At 40.1% G+C, this 19,971-nt stretch overlaps 1 protein-coding gene across 1 annotated transcript in view; it reads right to left on the bottom strand.

Annotated features, from left to right (window-relative positions):
- MOCOS (molybdenum cofactor sulfurase) overlaps positions 1–19,971 on the bottom strand; it is a 231,072-nt gene that overhangs the window by 8,800 nt on the left and 202,301 nt on the right. The window contains exons 10-14 of the mRNA XM_055705183.1: positions 14,143–14,224; positions 9,819–9,943; positions 9,108–9,213; positions 5,050–5,176; positions 2,011–2,115 (exon numbers count right to left, since the gene is read on the bottom strand). Of these exons, the coding sequence (XP_055561158.1) occupies positions 2,011–2,115; positions 5,050–5,176; positions 9,108–9,213; positions 9,819–9,943; positions 14,143–14,224 (545 nt within the window). The remainder of the gene's footprint in view (positions 1–2,010; positions 2,116–5,049; positions 5,177–9,107; positions 9,214–9,818; positions 9,944–14,142; positions 14,225–19,971) is intronic.

The raw sequence follows: 19,971 nt of genomic DNA, 5'->3' as shown, positions 1-19,971 counted from the left end.
AACAAAAGGGCATGCTAGAGATATGAGTCACCAAAGGATTAGCTCTGCAGTTTAGCGGTCACATGAACTTGATCTTCTTTCTCTCCACTGTGAAAGGTTTGGATCAATCTCCTCTGCTAGGTCTGCTTAGCACACTGAAGATATGGTAGTCCTCAGGTGCCACTCACTGATAACCAGTTGGTGACCATCACCCCACGGACGACTTGAAGGAGGGATGGGCTCTGAGGTCTTCTCAGACAAGTTCAGGCAAAACTACCAGTTCAAACTACCTCTTTCAGCTGTCAAGCTAACGGAGAAGACTTGGCCTTATGCAGAGCTTGGCATGCTGACAAGTTCCCATCTGCCAGCAGCGCTGAAGGCTGGGAAAATAAAAAAAAAAAGCTGAAGGCTCAGTTCTTTGCAGCACGTATACCCTTGCGCAGCGGAGGGAAGCAGGGCACTCCCCCGCTGTGAATAGCAGCACTGTGCTCTGCAGTGCCTCACCTTGCCATGCATCTTTTATCTGGTGCCAGGTTGTTCTCAAGAGGCTGGATTGCTCTCTTTGCCTTAGTTCTGTTTGAACGAGTTACTCGGTTCTGGGAGTGCTTGTATCAAGAAAATCTTTGCATTGCTGAGATAATCAGAATGGAAGAGGAGCTCATCTTTGCTGCAGGAAACATGCCGAAGATGCTCTGCCTCTCCTGAGGAATCTATATCCTACGTAAGGTTTTGTTGCCATTTGGGAAGGTCCCTGACAGAGTGCTTTCCCTCTACAGAGGATTCAAGTCACAGTGTGGGTAGGTAAAGTCCCCGCATACCACACACCATGTAGCACCTGGGCAGCATCTTCGCCCAAAGTGCCAGAATGTACTCTGACGTGTCCCAGATGTTCCAGCTGTGGCGTACCATCACCTGGAGAGGATTCTTGTCCTCAAGCTACCTACCATGGACAGGTGCTCATCTCACAAAAGGGACATGTCTGTGGTGATCTGGATGCCAGAGCCTGCTGTGCAACCCTAAGTCATCTCAGGTCAGCTGGAAGCTGTGCCTAGGCAGCTGGCCCCTGCCTGCTCACCTCTCCCCCATCTCACTGCATCAGGCGGCTCCTATTCACCAAGGATAACATTCATTGAAAGCGTAGCCCTTTGTTGGCTTAATGAATCACTGAGACAAATCAATTTATTGGTTTTTTTTCTAAACAAATAAAGTATTTGTAACTTGTTTGGGCATTCTTTGGGTGAATGATTTTCAGCCTATTCGTTATTGCTCTGCTCCTGCGCTGTGCCCAGTCTCTGGTGTTTGGCTGGTATTAGTGAGGCTTCTGAGCTCTGACTGGCTAACCAACTTTTACAATAGAAGCTTAACAAATGGGAAGCAATGAATTTAGAGTAAGGATTTTCAGCTAAATAAATAGGTATGAGGAGATTTGTGAAGCTTTTAGGTCGCTGAACTGTTTAGCTATCATCTGAGCACTCTCCATTCCAAGCAGCAATACAAACTTAGGAAGCAGGACTCCAAATGAATGCCTGTTTTTTCACACTTACTCTCCAGTCACTTACTTAATCAATTACTCTCTGCTTTGACTATATTCATATCTGCTGTTTTCCATGCTAAGTGGTTTCTCACAGTAAGAACAAAATTTAGTCTTACGAGCTAAGTGTATAATTTCAAACACTTTCTGATTTTTCTTCAGATTTCTCTTCTTAAATGACATCAGTGCATCAGTTTGTGTTTTTCAAGACCGAAATAAGCGCATTGTAAAGCAGTACATACTGAATAAAAGCAACCACAGTAAAAAATAATGCATATTAATAGTCAATTTCTGAATAAAAAGTGTTGAGCATTTTATGGAAATAAACCATGTCATATCTGCATTATAAGTGCACCCTCTTTTCACTGAAAAAAAAAATGGTAATGGTTAGCATAACAACTTAATCGTGAATATTCTCTCAGCAGGTATTTCACTGTGCATGCAATAAAGCCACTACATCTTTCTATACACCTTTTTTGGACTTTTTCAACTGTACTGACCTTTCTACCTCTGGCAGCAGAAAGAGACTGCAGAAATTCTTTGTTTCGTTCCCCAGACTGTTGATCAATGCAGATTATTTGACATCTGCTACATGGACCCACAACCTGAAATTTTAGTTAAAGAAAGTTCATAGCTGTATGCCAAAGCAGTCCAACACACAGCAGCACAATCTTCTGACCATCATACTACCTTAAACATGTATCTCTCACATAGCTTTTGTGTGTTCTTCTATGCTTTAAATATGCGAGAGGTCAGGCTTGTTCACCTAATGTAGTTAAGTACATTTTCAAAGGGTCTACTTGCAAAGATCTCACTGAATTTTTAATTCACTTTTTTTCTTTCCTTTTTTTACGCAAAACTTTCCCAAAGTCAGAATCTGAGAAATACCAAACATTTATAAATTTGTATTTCCTGATGGCTTCATTTCATCTACAGGCTGGCAAGGCTACTTGCCCAAAGGAGAACTGAATACAAAATTAAGCCAGCAACTCAGGATTTAATCCAAGGAGGATTTTCTTGTGTTTGTTTTACAGCTGAAATGCACAATATCTTTTTTATATGCATGGCACTTGTAGATAATCAGAATGCAAAATGTCTGTTTTCACAAGTTTACATAATTAGAAGGAATAATGAGATCCTATAGTCTAACATCTATAATACAGAGCATGGATCTCATAGTTAATTCTTTTTTGACATAGGGTGTGTTTTTAGGGGAAAAAAACCACTGCAACAAATTTCTTAAAGCATTAACATGAAGGAAACCATACTGCAGTTTCCCTTAAGATTGCATCCCTAAATTTAGCAAAGCTGTACATTATAGAAAATAACTGTTCTTACAGTATCCCAATATAAACATTCTACTTTTGTAAAATGTGTCATAAATTTCAAATAGGGCCAATAATTAAACCTTACATTGCAAACATTTTTATATGCTGATCTGAAGTGCTATAAAGACATTGAGGTGCTGAAGCGTGTCTACAGATGGGCAATGAAGCTGGTGAAGGGTCTGGAGCACAAGTCTTATGAGGAGCGGCTAAGAGAAGTGGGGTTGTTTAATCTGGAGGAAGGAGGCTCCGGGGAGACCTTATCGCTCTTTACAACTACCTGAAAAAAGGTTGTAGCAAGGTGGGTGTCTGTCTCTTTTCCCAAGAAACAAGTGATAGGATGAGAGGAAAGAGCCTCAAGTTGTACCAGGAGAGGTTTAGATTGGATATTAGGAAAAATTTCTTCACCAAAAGGGTGGTCCAGCATTGGAACAGGCTGCCCGGGGAAGTGGTTAACTCACCATCCCTGAAGGTACTTAAAAGACATGTAGGTAAGGCACTTAGGGACATGGTTTAGTGGTGGACTCGGCAGTGTTAAGTTGATGGTTGGACTTGATGGTCTTCAAGGTCTTTTCCAACCTAAATGATTCTATAATTCTATGATTCATTTTTTTGAGATGCATCTAGAACTGCTTGTACAACTCCTCAGTGTAATCATCAAAGCTATACATTTGGCTCAGTTTTTTCAGAAGATGATTTTCCACAGCTTTAATATTTTATTAAAGGAACAAGAAAACAAGACAGTGAAAGAAATATTTCCCCCTGGTCTGCTTTGGTCAACAGTTTCTTCTACCATTTTTCTGGCATCAAGCGTCATTTCTACTATTACTACATCAGTATCTGAATATGGACCTAGAAGAAACTGGAAAATACAATGCGAGTTGCATAAGCCTTTCTATTTTTGGCTTTCATTCCTAAAATATTTAAATGCCAGAAACAGGAATGCCTTTTTATTTTGTAATTTTACAGTATCTTCCACAACAGGATCCTGAGCTGAGCTCCCTAGTGTAACTCCAGCTTCCAATAAGCTACACACGAAGGATTTTGTCCTTTGTGTTTCTGATCTCCTACCTAAAGAATTTTTTCCCTCAATTTTCTGTAACTCATAATACAGCTTACTGATCAAAGTACACATAAAAAAGAACAGATAAGTCATATTTTCCACCCTTACTGAAAAAATGACCTCTCAATTTCTTACAGTATGCTGACCAGAAAGAAATAGGAGTGATGTCTATCACAGCTTCTAGATTTGACCTTAGCCCTTCTGTTATTCACACCTTAATTATCATCCTTGAGAAAACAATGAATAAGCCACCTTCACATCCTAGGCAATGCATTCTCAGATACATATTTCACATCTAAGGACCAGTCAGATCCAATAGAACATGTAATAAATGTGTGCATCATAGAATCATTGCATGGTTTGGGTTGGAAGGGACCTTTAAAGATCCAACCAGCTGGATTTAGTCCAACCCCCTTGCCATGGGCAGGGGCACCTTCTACTAGACCAGGTTGCTCAAAGCCCCATCCAGCCTGGCCTTGGCATCATTCCCTTAGATTTCATGTGTAGCGTCTTCATGGATCCTTTGTTGAAGTTTTTCTCAAAAAGAATGTATTTGCCAACAGTCTGACTCTTCAGCATTTTCCTTACAGTACAAAACACATTATGTTGTTAGATATGACACAAAGCGTAACATACAAAAAGTCCCTACCAGGCTAGACTTAAAAACATGTCTTGAATGGAGATTAGGACAAAATGTATACAACAGAGGGCAACAGACAGTGATTGTTCACTTGTATTCATGTCCAATCTTTTAGCATCAGTTGCTTGATGTGCAGTAATCTGAGGTTATATTTGGACTATTATGCTTAACAACAACCAGTATTCTCTCGTGATATGCTGGGTAAGTATTTGCTGCAAACTCTGCCTCAAAACAGTGAATATTATTCTGCTCAGTTGGATAGAGGTAGGAAATTTTATGAATTATGAAATTAAAAAAAAGGTGTGGAGAAATATGTCAAAACCTCTCAATTATATTGATGCATGTCTGCCACAGGTCACAGCATGTTTGGTCTTTTTACACACTCCCTAAATTGTATGTGCACAAGGTGTGCCACCCATGTTCCAGTCAAAGCCTTGCAAAAATTGCTTTGTCTTGAGGGGTCAAAATACTTTGTGATAGACTGGGACTAGGACAAGAGAGGAGGTCACACCTGGAATCTCAGAGCACCTATTGAAATTTCAGCCCACTCTTCTTCTTCAAAGGACTCTGGTGCACTGATGACAATGTTGGCACGGAAACGTCGGATTAATTCCTCTATTTCCAGTGGCTCTTCCAATCTGTCTCACAGAGGTGACAGACAAAAAGAAAAGAAAAAAGTTTTATTAACTACTTCTGCAGTAGATGTTTGTTTTGTAGGAATCTAGTGGGTAACATGATTCAGTAAATGTTTCTCCAGAATAACTCAGACCAAGTTTTATTACAAAAGCTATGAAAATGGTACAGGGTATTTAACCATAATTTGTAATCCTCCAGATGGCTTCTTCAGAGATGAGACCTGGAACTGTAGGTATGAAAGCATGTGGGCAGATGATTGTGAACAACACATATGAGAAAATTTCTTCATAGTTATCTTATGTAAGGCCAATGGCAACAAATGAAAAGATCTTTTGAGTTAGTAATCATTTGACTTGTTAGATGCTTCTAAAAAGAAGGCAGACAGAAACTTATTCTGCACATGTTGCAATGGCAAAAGGGACAAAACCAGCAGATGCTGAAGGTGAAAAAGACCAGCAAAGGTATTTTATGAGAGAATGTATTCCTCGTATTATTATTATTATTATTTGCCTTTGGGATGCAGCAGATTACACAAAATTATAGGTGTTTTGAAGAAAATATAATCTCGGTGTGGTGGTATCTTCACCTCTTTACAAACATTTGAATTGCCAGAGTGTAGATTTGTGTCAGTGTGGAGAACATATATGAGGCAGACAGAGCAGCAGACTGCATACAAATATCAGAAATCTGGCTGCATCTTTGGATTGTCATTCTTCACTCTTCTAAGGAGAACCCAACCAGTATCAGAAAAAAAGACAGCCCTAAAATTTGCAAGAGAGTTCTCTCAGCACCAGTGTTCGTGGGAAAGAACATTTTGTTTTTGCATTAGCTGTTATAGATGTGAACAATTTTTGATACTCCAGCAGCTCTGGTCTGACAACTTTGGGATATGACACTCTATAGCAGAGGTGGTGAAAAGAGAAGTTTCTATCCTGGAAAAAAATATTTTAAAAAAGTAAGGACATACAGTTTAAAATGTGTTTAAATTAAAATGAAGAAAAACATGCAAAAATGAAAGTTCAGGGAAAACTGTTCACATGAAGCAGTCTTGGCAGAACAGGCCTGTTGGATGAAAAAAAAAAAAAAAAGAGCTTGATTTTATTTAAAACAGTCTGCATGATCTTTAGCAGACAAATGTGCATAAGGATAAACTGCCTGTGCAGACTTTCAGTCAAACCACACAAGCCCAGCCTCACAAGGGCTCCAGCAGCCTGGGGGTAGAAAGTGGGATGGGAAGCTGAAGTGCTACAGGTTTTCCCTTGAGATGCCACAAGCAATCCCAAGGCTGAGACACAATTCGTAGTGATTGCAGGAGACAGGAGCCAACAGAAGTTGTAGACTATGCCGATGCTCAAACAGACAAGGAGGAAAATAGCAGTGCATCATTGACAAGTTCAGTTACGCTGTTGTGCTTCCTAGCTTTGCTGTGGGCACTTAGAGCTCGGGTGCTGGGTAGCCTCTAGTTTTGAATGCATTTTGTGACACATAAGTGCCTGCCACCCCAGCTGGTACCAGCGGGGGGATCGAAAGCCCCAGTAGCTTCAAAGCTGCAGTGTCCTGAGCCAGCTGCTGAAAACTACTTTGAGTTTCTACTATTTTATCCTTTGCTGCAGATCCTCAAAGACTGCAATGTCCCTGCTCCTAGTCTCTGTGCCTTCCACCTGCTCAGGCTCACCACCAAAATACCTCACCTCTCTTGCGCCTATCCCCAGCCCTTGGAACTGCTTCTAATTACTCTGCAGCATGTATCTGAGTAAATTCCTATTATTTCCCCTCATTCAAAACATGCATTAGTTGGATGGAGTCACAGGTACCTTCACCCTGCAAATGTCAACAAGGATCTGTTGTGGAGATCAGTGCAATTTGGCAAAACCAGCCTAGGTACTTTGGACTTTGCAGTAGTGGGCCCTGCAAGGCAGAACACATTACATACATTTAACAGGCAAACTTGAAAATGAATATTTGCATCTTCAAGGGCATGTTTCTAACAAGAACATTTGAGCATAAGGCCTGGTCATGAGGATTTCCATGGAGGTGACCTGAAATGGCAACACCAGAGAGACGAGATCTCCATGTACATGTAGCTCTCCAACACTGTGTTACATTTTAATTTTCAATTAAATTGCTGTTTCTGTTTTAGATCATGTCTCAAAGGGCAAGTGCAAACTTGAAGATTAATTTTTACTTATGGAAGATACAACGAGAAATTATTAAAACTCAACTGAAGATTGAAATTGTTTTATAAAACTCAGCAGGTTTCCATTAAACAAAGCCAAACCTGAATGCCAAGAAGCTAAATAATAATTTCTAATAAAGAAATAAGTTTAATAAAGACTTGTATGTGCAGATGCTGGAAAGCACTTTGCACAATTCAGCATTTTGAAAGTTCATACACCATGATTTATTAACCATGCAGAATGAGGATGCTGTATATCTATGCTGAACTTATCTCCCCAGCACCCTGAGAAAGCACTGCATTGTAAAATAGGGAGGAATTTTCCAACTTGTGCTGCAGAGTGGGAAGCAAGATGCTTCTCAGGCACCATGGCAGCTTCATCACATCTGGAGTTTCCTTTGAGGAAAAGGTGATTACAAGCCTAGTTGTACTAGGAAGATACTAGATGTGAAATCAGTGGATCGTCTGACATCACTTGTTACCAAGTTCTCTGTCCTCTTCACGCTCACTTGTGGCTCCCTCTAGTGCCTCACTCTTCATTGCACTCAAATCCCATGTCTGGAAGGTTCCTTACTGAGTCTTACCTTGGAAAAAGTCCAGTCTGAGTAAGGGATGACTGGAAGTGTTGCTATCCCAAGGAGATGTAACTCAGCCAGTCAAGCCTCAAAAGAAGGCATTAATTATCACTGAGAAAGGGTAGTCAAAATGGCTTGAGAGATGGGCTGATTCAAACCTTTTCCAAACTATTTTCACAGAGCACTGCCATGATATCCTAAAATTGCCCAAGTGACTTCTACAGAAGGAAAACCAGTCAGTGGTTTTAAATCCTGAAGCTCTATATGAGTCTTCCTACAGCTACCAAAAAACCCAAAATAAAAATAAATAAATAAAAAACAAAACCCCCAACAACAACAAACACCCCCCCCCCATATTCCTCCTCTGCTCAAACCAGGAATTTCAACGCAGGGGGCATGTTTGGTGGGTGACTAAGAACTAAGAAGAAAGAAGATGACACCAAGCAGAGGCAGGAAAGTTCAGCGAGACAGGAAAAGGGGGCTCAGAGGCAAATACCGGGGCTGTAGGATGCACAGCTGTGATGGAGGCCTTGAGGGCAGATGTTCTATTGAATCTGAGCCTGTCCCAGTTACACCCAAGAAACAATAACTTTCTGTTGTCAGTGTATGAAAATTTAGTTGGTAATAGGTCCCTTATCTTGGAACTGTGGGTTGGCTCCATGTTTCATTTGCTGCTCCTATCTCCCAATTTCGTACAAATAAAGCCAAATCAATTAAGAAATGAGATGAATCTAGTCCTACAAGTAGTTTTAAGATATTTCTGTTGTGAGTGTTTGCTCTAAATCTTAATGCTTCTCATAGGAAAGAAATAGTTCAGCAAGTAGCAAAATTTAGTATTTTCAACTGCCAAATTATTTATGTTAAGAAAACCTAATTATCCTTGTTTTTCTCACAAATAGAAGTTGGCTGTTCCCCAATAATCTCCTGCCACCAAATCTTTTGACAAGAATTTTGTTTAAGTTTTCCTAAAGATGACTGGCAGACAGATTATGTTCAAGCATATAATCCACATTTTCAGAAGTCACACAAGAATGAGTCATTATAGCAGTTTAGTACCTATAGATCTGTTGAACATTGAAAAGTAACTATAAATTTCCAGATAAAACAGTTATATTGGCATCTTACAGCAAGATTCTGGAATCCAAGACTGCTGAGAGACATTTGGAGACAGAAGGATCTTACCTTGCAGAAATATGTTCTTTCAGCTGTAGAATGCTTGCTGCATTTATCAGGAGGTATTGTGCTTCATTCACAAGAGAGAGAGATATGTTTGTAGCAGATGCCAGACCTAAAAAATCAATCCAACATTCTAACATGATCATTAAAAATCAGGAAGGTTAAACTAGTAATTTCACCTCATCTTTCCTTTGATATCTTATTCATTCTCATTAAAAAATTATTCATTCAGCTCCAAACACCAAGGAAAGATTCCAAGAATCCCCTCAAACCTGTAAATGATAATAATGTCACGCATTTAGAAACTCATATAGAGCTGAGATTTTACCAAATTTGTAAAACAATTTACAAAAGCAATATCTATGGTTTTCAATGCCCTTTCAATTTGATCCTTTCTATAATGAAACTTAGTCTAAGAATGAATTCTTTATTTATACATTTTTCATGGTAATTTTTCAAAATGATCATTGAGTTTCCAGACCGAATTATGGTCATGATGATAAAAAACCCCTCAGGATGGTGTATCTGTACTTTTTCACCAAATGTAGAGAAGCAGAAGGGCAGCATAGACAGTTTAGGTACAAATGTACCCTTTGAAACCTACTAGATCAATACTGGATCACTCTCTCACCCTTATCAGGGTAGTTACACACTCAGTATGAATTCCATGAGCCTGTTTACTAAGTGAGGAATCCCAAATAAAGAATGACAACATACCTTTTGTATTTTTCTGGTGCGACCTGCTTTTCATGACTGAACTTTGTCTTATCAAGCGACATGGACGACCAAGAAACACAGAGAACCAGCCAGCAATTCTTTCTCCACAGTCATATGTTTTTACCCTGTTATGAGAAAAAAGGGACTTAACAGAATTTGATTGCCCAATATTTAATTTGTAAAACTGAAGAAAAATTATGAAGATGTTTATTCTGCTTCTTTCAATACAAAATACAAAATCTGTGTTGTCTGATGAGTGTCTAATGTCAAGCTCTGCATAATTTTATCTCCCCATTTTCTCAAATTTACTCAGTTACTCTTGAAGATAACATTCACGAGATCTAATTTAATTTTATACAGAAAATTACTGTGGAATAAAGGATTAAATAATCACAACACTCAAGACACTGACTCTGAAGTACAGTAACTGGTAGCCCATATTACAATACAGTATTATGAAAAAGTTAGTCTCTGGTCTGTGCTTTCAAATAGGATTAATCTGAGTTGAATTTAAGATTGCTCCACTGTGCCACACTGTATGTAATTTTTAATGATCCCATCAGGTACAACGATGTTAATTCTCTAATGTAATTCATTTTAGCACAGACATTCCACATTAAAACATGGCAGTGCTAGCAGAACCTAAGTATCTCTCTATCTAAAGATGATTTCCATTACTAGTGAATTGTCTAGTGAGAGGCTGGTAATAGACTTGTCATCTTTACCTGGATGTAATCTCTCCTAGAATGATTCTGAGATCACCTCTCTCAGTTCAGGAAGAGCACAGAACAGACCGCTGGGGAGCGATCCCATTTGCCACTAGATTCCTCAGCCCTGAGTAGTCTTAATGTCAATCTTTTAAAAACTAGGCATCTAGTTCAGATTAGTTGCCTGGATTCCCCTCACAGATAACGGAAAGAATTAAGTAGTTCCCATCCATGTTAGACCTCAGGATGGGATGACTCTCATTCTGGGAGTGTTTAACTCTATTGACGACAAAAGGAGACTTGACTGACACCTAACTTTAAAATGGCATTAACGGCTAAGAGGAATGCAAACCCCCATGCTGATCCAGGCAGGATTCTTGTAGCGAGGGAAGTGAAGTAGCAGTGCTCCTATGCTCGCCTTGCCCTAACCAGCCAAGGCAGCTAATTGGCACGGAGACTACCTGCCCTGTGAAACAAGCAAATGGCTCTGCACAGCAAAAGATGGTAAACGCTAGGGTTGAGAGAGGGAGTAGCCTGGCTTTATGGAATGCTTTGTAGGTTCAACTGAGTTACACAGGTAGAAAGCAGGACAAGTGAAATCAAAGAAATTTTATAAGCCCGCAGGGATCAGGCATTCCTTCAGCGCTTATTCCAAATTTTCATTGTGGTGCAGCTCTGTGTCCCTCTCCCAACTCTGAGACTGGACAGGTGCCAACCACTGCTGCATCTAGCCAGTGATGTCCTAGAACTGAAATGAAACTCTGGTACGATGACATATAGGCACTGTGGCAAAAGAGAGGCCAAAGTTTGAGTCTCCGCATGAGATTTCATAGCCTGAGCTGAGTGGTTCTTGTGTCCTTGCTGGCCACCATGCTAAGCTGCTAATGAGAAAGCATGAATATACCACCGTAACAGTTCAGGTGAAACAAATTCCCCAGGTATTCACTCCCACCCAAACAAAGGTGCTAGAGGTATATAAATTCTCTCCTGAGCCAACTGCTTCTAGCAGCTTGCTGGGGCTTAATAGCATATAAATCAGGAACAAAAGTTTGCCTTCTTTTTAATTTACTTATTGAGTCACAGTGGCTGAGTTAGACACACACAGCATTCTTAGTATTTCATCAAACATCACTGTGCAGTTTTTGTATTCCAAGACTCCTGTGTCTTCAAATTGCTTTCACTTATCATCAGATCATTTTCTGAGCAAGTACCATCATCTCTTCAAGGTCTTATTCAAAGTCCTGTTGTAGCTCAGTTCTAATTTTCTGCTTATGTTTATTTTTTTGGAGTACTCCTTTACGTCTGTCAGCATTAAATTTCATTTACCACATGTCAGGCAATTTATAAAGGTGGGCCTAGCTCTCAGATTTTGCTTACTGTTTGCCTTGAGTTTCCCACTCATCTTCCTGTTATGTCATTTAGCTTCGGTGTGTTACAGCTGGTCCCTCTAGCCAGGTAATTTATAGAACAAGAAACAAGGACAGCTGAAGCCTGAATATTAATCCCAAGGGATATAATAGATAGATTTACACAAACAGGCTCAGTTCACATTGTTTTTAACTACACCTTTGTTGCCTTCTCCCACTGATATTAACCTTCCCTTGATCTCTTTGATATCACGGCCTGTCTAAGAGGAGGCTGTGTCCTTGACCATTGCTACAGAGCACTAACCTTGAGCATTTAGGGTCTTCTACAACATCAGTAAACTTCACATCACTAGCTTCTACTTGCATCTGTCCACTGTTAGATATCATACTAGAGAGCCATGTCCCCCCGATGTGAACAGCCCATGCTGATGGACAACCCTCACTGAGATGAAGGCTAACACTGACGAATTGCTTAATGAGGGACACTTGGGCTCATCAACCTTTCGTGGTTGCTGTGAAATTAAACCTCCTCATGTGACTGCTTGCAGATTCTACATCATGTGCTCTTCTCAGCTATGTCAGCGTAAATTCAGAGTAACCACCTAAGCCAACAGAGCTGGATGAAATCACAGCATCAGAGAGCAGAATTAATAAGTGGAAAATGCCTTCAGTAGGAGCTTATTTTGAATAAAAGCCTTTAACAAAGACTTGGTCCCATTGCTCACCTCAGACACTTTGCAGAAAAGACCTCGGACCACAAATCACCTCCAGCTCTAGTGCAAAGGACTGTTTTGCTCCTATTTCTCCTTTTTTGGCCACAGAGGCTCCCCTGCTGAAACATGGGAACGTGGCATCAAGTGCTATTGGATCTCTGAGCAGTTTCAGAGCCTCATCAATGTTGTCCACTCATTCTGCCTTACTTTCTGCCTTATTTGCTAATCACAGTCCACTGTGCAGTTTGTCTTACACCTCCCCTTTCTTTGTTATTCTGTCCTTTTCTTCCTCCTCAGAACTCTAAGCAGTTCCCCATGAAAATTTCCTATTTTATACATTAAAAATGACACAGTCAGTGACATGAAAGACAAGCTACAATAAATAGCATGGCAGCAAATTATATGCACGCAGAGAGAAAGATAACCTAGCCTATTTTACAGCCTGTAATAGATGGGCTAACCATGGGGAGGCTGAGGATGAGTCAACACTAAAGGAAGTGGGACAGATGGTTAAAACAAATGACTCTTGGGTGAATTCCACTACCGGAAGAAAATACACGTCTGAGGAAAAAATCCTCTTTATCATCTGAATAGCTAGTAGAAAAGAAGGAGAAGATAATTTCCTGCATGGCTCCATGGGGAAAATGGCCAGGTCTTCTGCTGGTTTGTTTATGTGTTACCCTCAGAGAAGCAAATGTAGAAGGTTACAAAGAATTAGTATACCTTGGTTAAAAGAAGACATAAATCTGTAAATGGCTTTTAGTTGGACTTATCAAGAGACCTGGCAAAAAGAAAAGTAGATAATGCAAATGTACTTTAGGAAGGCACTTGTTACACTGCCACTCAGAAAACTTAATGAGACTGGGAAGTACTTAGAAAGTATGATGGATAAAAATTTAAGTTAACTGATAGGAAATTAATTTATTCATAATGTTATATTTCAGTGAAGTGGTATGTCTCTTGATTAGAGATCATGTAATTTCACATACTTGCCTGCAATCTTCCCAAGATTGTTAAGGGGACATTGATCAACATGGGTGGTCAAAAAAAAATTAAAAAGGGTTGTAAATATGGGTTTATAACTTCAGTAGGTTCTAGCAATTTTGAATCTGCGCAGCAGGAAATGGAAAAAGTTGCCAGCATCATTATTGTCAAATGAAGGAACTGCATTCAAACCCTGCTGAGGCTCCCAGCTGGCATTTGGGAATAACTGGGGACACCTTTCCCTTTTCTCACCCTTGCAGCAAGTAAAATAAAAGATCTCCCTTATTCAAGTGAGTGCCAAGTCATCACAGTCTCTTGTACCATCCTTCCTCCCCTTTTTCATTTTTATTGTTCTTTAATGGTTTGTACCAGACATGCTGGGCATGCCAAATTACCTATCTAGACCTGTCTTCTCCTGGTCCACTAAGTCATTAATAGCTTTCTACGCTCCCTCTCTTTTTGTAAGGACATCTGCCCCTGCACGTCCATCCAGTCGTGTCCTGTGTGTCACTACAGTGATTTTCAGCTGTGACTCCTCTCCGTTGTCACTCACCTGTGTGAACAGACTTTACTCTCACTGATCACTGCCCCTTCTCCAGTATTTTCTTCCAGTGATACAGATATTGGGTCCATTCCTAGACGGGCAAAGAGCAAACCATATTTAAATAAAACATTTATGCAGAACCATAGGGTCAATAAAAATTTCTTAGTTTTACATCTGTTCACAATCACAGCAGCCTCCCAAATAGTATGTGACAAATCTTTTTTTCTTTTTTTGCTAGAATTACATCCTCTGCCTGCAGGTGGCTCCAAATGATAATGCAAAGAGCAAAGTCCACGTTAAGGAATACACAATTTCCAGTTGAGTAACTTCAATATCTGTGTATATCAGGCAACAAAACTGGCACAGAATTACTGCTTCAGCCATGGTTTCTGTTGAAAGGATGAGTTTATCACTGTTGTGGCCCCTCTAGCAAATCAGGAGATGAGGTTAATCACTGTTGGGTTGGCATTTTTTTTCTGAATGGTGAAATGGAATGATCTGAAAGATGGAAGATGAAAGACGGAAACAAAGAAGTGAAAAAATAAGCACAGGCTCTTCAAGGAAAGAAATATAATGTGTCATAAACCTACAATAATTTAAAGATAAAATGTATGGAAACCACTAATGAAAAAATTATTCCCATCTATTTCTACGTTTAAAACAGATGAGGAATCCCTGGTAATGATCTATGTTAACAACTTCTTCAGTAGTTTGTTATCTTGAAAAGAATGAGCCAAAGAAATGAAAAGGCTACTGTGGTTTACTAGAAGCAAAAAGAAAAGCTGTACTGTTTTGCTTTCTGTTAATTGAAAGCCATAATCTTAAATGACAGAGAGTTTTACTGTGTAGATGCAATGAGTCCAGCTCTTTTCCATTATACTGCAAGATACCAGCAAAGACTCCTATCTCCCATTTCCCAGCTTTATAACAGCACATTTTGATTTCACTTAGCACTTCCTGTTTGTAGTATTTAGTACACATAAGAATCAAGCTCTACCAGCTCTGTGATAGGGTGAAATCTTTTCTGAAGAGTAATAAAATGTAGTTCAGATTCACTATATCCCAACTATCAGCTCCTTTTTTTAATGACGTTAGTATACTTCAGAAGTTAAGACTGAGGGGGAAAAGCTAGCTTCATTCAGGAAAATAAAACATGTAATAAAAGTATTGAACTTGCTTGCAAGAACCTGAAAAAGAAGTCATTGTTACCATCTTATAGACTAGAACTAATGCTCTTGTACTTTGAAACAATTAAACATTAGCAACATTCCTTCTGGAAAAGAAGGGCTCGAAAGGTTTTGTCCTGTATGCATCCTTAGCTGTGGTATCTTTTAAAAATACTTTCTAAGCAAGGCGTACTCACAAAAATTCTTAAAATAGAGTCTCAGGGCTTTAAAAAGCCCTGCTTTTATACACCAGCAAGTGTATCACATTTTAATTGAACAGTACACATTTTACAGTGATGTTTAGGTCAGTTACACATTGTTAATTACAATTTTATTCTATCTTAAGGCAAAAAAAATAAAAAAGAATATTGCCAGTTACTAAAATGTAAAAGCTGTCATTCTGCATGGTCATTTGCTTGATAATAAAATTCACAGATGTGCTCACAGTATTAATATAAAAAAAAATATTCTTGTTTTTATAGCTCCTATTTTCAGTCAGTGAGAAAAAATAGAAGTCTGTTATTTCAATAGACTGAAATATAAACTATTCATGTATATTCTTTCATCAGTGTATGCACTTAGTTCCCATTATTTTTATTGGCAGTAACACAGGACTATTTGAAGGCACAATAAACTCCATAAAGTGTAATTAGTTGCTCAGTTTTACTAGGAACTACTTTCTACTCCAATATTTTAAAGCCTTAACATCACCCAAAATTTCTCCCTCTGTGCAGCAGCAAACTGATGCCCGACTTGCCAGAGTAGTGCTGATTGTCAGCTAAAACGGAAAGACAGAAATTAGCCTTCTACAGAAATGTATTCTCAGCCAAATTCTGTTTGGCTGACTTTTGTGCAGGTCAGGAACAAACCCAGTGTAATCTGTGCCCCCGTTCATGTATTTGATGGAACAGGACAACAAGATTTCCCTGGATTCCCACTTAATGTAATATGGCTTCTAGAAATAAAGGCACCTGCTCTTGCCCACCTTTAAGTTACTGGTATCCTACCCATCAACTGCTTCAGACAAGATATAAGAAGTTGTTTGCCTCCATGGGGGTTTATTTAGAGTTACACTGATTTTCTCAGTGATAGCAAGGGTTCGTTACACTCTTTATGCCAAAAAGAATAGGAAATGCCTGTTAACAACCACATAGCCTAAGAAAATAATTCTGACAAAATTGACAAGCACAGTTTCTCAAAATTAAAATCTCACTCCTTGTACTGAAGTAAAGTACAGCCAGTGAGAGACTAAGCACAAGCTTTCCTCTCCCTCTGCTCTCACCCCGTTCCTCGGGGATCAGGGGAACACCATGCAAGCCAACTAATTTTGCAGGGAAAGATCCTAAGCCTTCAGGCAGTTTTGGCCTTGTCTAGAGTCCCAGTCTGATGTCTTTGCTACGCACAGCAGTGGCAGGACCACACAGCTGGGTCAGTCACACCGTGGGTCTTCCCACCCAGGGCTGCTTGTTAGGTGGGCTACAGAGACACCCAACATGCAGGAGTTAAAGAAAGAACCTGACGTGGTGCCTCAGCATACGGAGGATTCAGCAAAATGTATTAAAGCCGTTACTGTCACACTAAATCATGCCGACAATTTTATGTTGTTGGACAGGGAAGACGGAGAATATTAAACCATATTGAAATAAAATAGCCATAAACAAATTTTCCACTAATGAAAAGTTCTAGAGGGAGAGAAAAGCACATGCCTGGAGGGGGAGAGAGAACAGACTCATTATGTTTTAAAAGTGTCACAGACAGTCTTCACCATAATCTAATAGTATAACAGCAAAGCGTTCTTTAAAAATGCCACATACTTCGGCCACGTGGGATTTGCCCCACTCGGCTTTAGGCACTTACCAGAGGCACCTAATCCAGCAGCACGTTGCCTCAGGCTCTCTCTATGGGAGAGGCACCGCCAGACAGCAAAGCACGCTCTAGATGGAGATCATTGCCACAGCCTGCTCTCACAACGAGAAAGGCGCAGATGATAGCAGAGAAACTGGTAGAGAAAGCAGAGTGGTTACAGCCTCCTTGCAGAGGAGCAGGAGGAAGGCAGCTAGGCGGGCTGCAGCTGTCACCCAGTCAGCTCGGAGCTGCTGGGTTTTCACGTTCACTGGGGCGGGGGATTCAGTAAACCTGCAGCTCAAAGGTTTTCTCTCTCTTTTTTTCACTGCTGTCGCCTCCCTCACCCACTCCTCACCACCAGGTATGTCCCCATCACACTGAGAGGAGCAAAGGAACTCTCCACAAGAACTGTGAGGGCAGAGGGAGGAGAGGGGGAGTTGGAGAAAACACAACTAATCTTGGAAAAATGCATGCTACTGTGGCTGGGGAAAGGCGGTTTGGGTGGGAGGCATACAGTGGGAGAAATAACTCACAAAGCAACAAAGCTGGAAGAGACCTGGAGGTGGCTGTAGTCAGCAGGCTAAGTGCTACAAATCTGAAATAGCATTAGCCACCGGCACAGGCCAGCGAAGGCCCTGAGCTGTAGAACAGCCAGCCTGGCTCCTCAGAGGTCCACTGCTCCTCACCACACTGATCGCTGCTCCAGCTACACAGGCGGCGTTCAGCTTCAGGTCCCAAATTAGCAACAGACTAGTGACAGGCTGGTGAGAGTGGTGACAAAAGCAACACTGATTAACATGGGATTTTCAAGTAAAGAGTCAACTTATTACATTAAATTTGTCTGACATGAAATGATTTAAGTGGGAGATATAATGATGACCCATGTATGTGAAGGGATAAAAGAAAAAAAATAACGCTAACAAAGAAATCATGCATTTGGGCTGGAGGTAAGAGGAAAGAAAACAGAATAAATATTGGAACAACTTCCCACAGATTTATCTGCTCAGTCTTACCCTGCCTGTTTGTATGTGTTCCCATTGCTGCGCTATCTTACGAGCAGTAACCTCTGGAATATTCTCCCCAAGCAAATGAAAGCCAGTATTGCACTGTCAAGCATTAGAGTGCCACAGGTTGCAAGAACACCATGAGAGTGAAAAATAGCAGGAATATTATAAAAAGAAGCTCCACACCACCTTATGGGCTAGGATTATTGGTATCTACAGTCATTATAGAAAGAATAAAATGACTCCATTCTTACACACTGGCTGTACCAAAGCAGGCTATAAATAAATGCCCACCATATTTCTGTTAGAGCACACTGGAGATCTGATCGATTACTTTTCGGAGGAAAAGTGATCCATAGATTGGATCAATCACTTCTGGGTGGAAATGGTTCTCACTTTCATTGGATGGAAGGTGCATGACAGTAAAACTCCAAGAATGACACAAAGTAAAATATAGGATTTAAAGGTGAATTTCACCTTGGCCCTAAATATGGCAAGGCATTGTAAATCTCAGTGAGAAATGGATGCCTTGACTGCCTGAGAAAACTTCTTCCTGACTCTGAAGTATGTCAGTGCAGGTATTATTGACAGGCAAACATACTAATGGATATACACTTCCCTGAACAATGTGGTACTAGCAAGGGGAAAAAAGAACATACTCAGAAGAGCAGAATGAAGCAAGCAAAAGGCTCAACAGAGCTGAACCTCTGAAAATGTAAAGGATAAATGGAGAAAGTTTGGACAAGACTTCACACGGTGTCTCCAAGCAAGAGGTACACACAGAAAGGAAGAGAAATGCTAAGGAACTCAATTTCTAGAAATAACTGACGTTCTGAAGCATTTGGTAATTTAAAAGTTGTGAGAGAAGGCTTTCTATATAACTGAACACCAAAAATTTGAGGTGCAAGGTGTTCCACATAGAACTGAAACGAATTAACAATACCTCTTCAAAGGAAGATTATAGAGGGAAGAGTGGAAAATAGAAGCGTTTGTGCCAATGAGCCAGTCTAGAATCCCTAAGAAGAGACTAGATCGTGTTTGGAATCTGAAACACACACACAAAATCACACAAAACTAGTGAAAGTTTGACAAACCTATTCCAGACAAAATAAATCAACTGGTCAGACTTAATTTTATGGAGAATGCTCAGACAGCTGGAAAGGACAACTGTAATATACAAACAGAAAGCAGACTGTAGTTACAGGTTTACTCACACGGATTTCTAATAAAGGGTGAAAAATCTGAATATAAGATGCCTTGTTTTGCTCTAGCTACTGAAAATGTGGGCACATACATTATTAATGGTTAAGACATCCAGGTTGAGTAAATGTTAGACCCCAGGGAAATGATGAACACAATTCAGACACATGCAAACTTGACATTAATAACGACTTTTGTGGAATACAAACCTGTTCCAGCATTCAGTGCTAACAGCACTGTTAGCAAAATAGTAATTTGTATGTCCAAGCAGCAAAGGGCTTTCCGTAATACTTTCCATAAGTTGTTTGTTTGGGGTTTTCCCCCTCAGCAGTGAATAAAAAGGATTTTGATGAATCCAAACATCATGAAATATTTGCCTGCTAGTGCAGGTATTTAACTGAGCTAAATAAAGTCTATTCCTTATTTTAATTCATACTAATTTCCACTGAAGACTCTACCCCTCTAATCACAGAGCTGGAAGAAGGAGAGCTATAAAACGGGAAGGTCTTTGGCCAGGGTGTTTGATGTTAGGCTCCTATTCCTTTACCTCTGTGGCAATAACAGATCCTTCAGGCTGCTGGACTTCCTGATGTGGAGAGGTACACTAGTCAGTAAGTTTCCAC

This window comes from Falco cherrug, chromosome 3 (assembly GCF_023634085.1).
Source record: "Falco cherrug isolate bFalChe1 chromosome 3, bFalChe1.pri, whole genome shotgun sequence".
NCBI classification, from domain to species: Eukaryota; Metazoa; Chordata; class Aves; order Falconiformes; family Falconidae; genus Falco; species Falco cherrug.
Note: the sequence above shows the minus strand (reverse complement) of the source record. Positions and strands in the feature narration are given on the sequence as shown.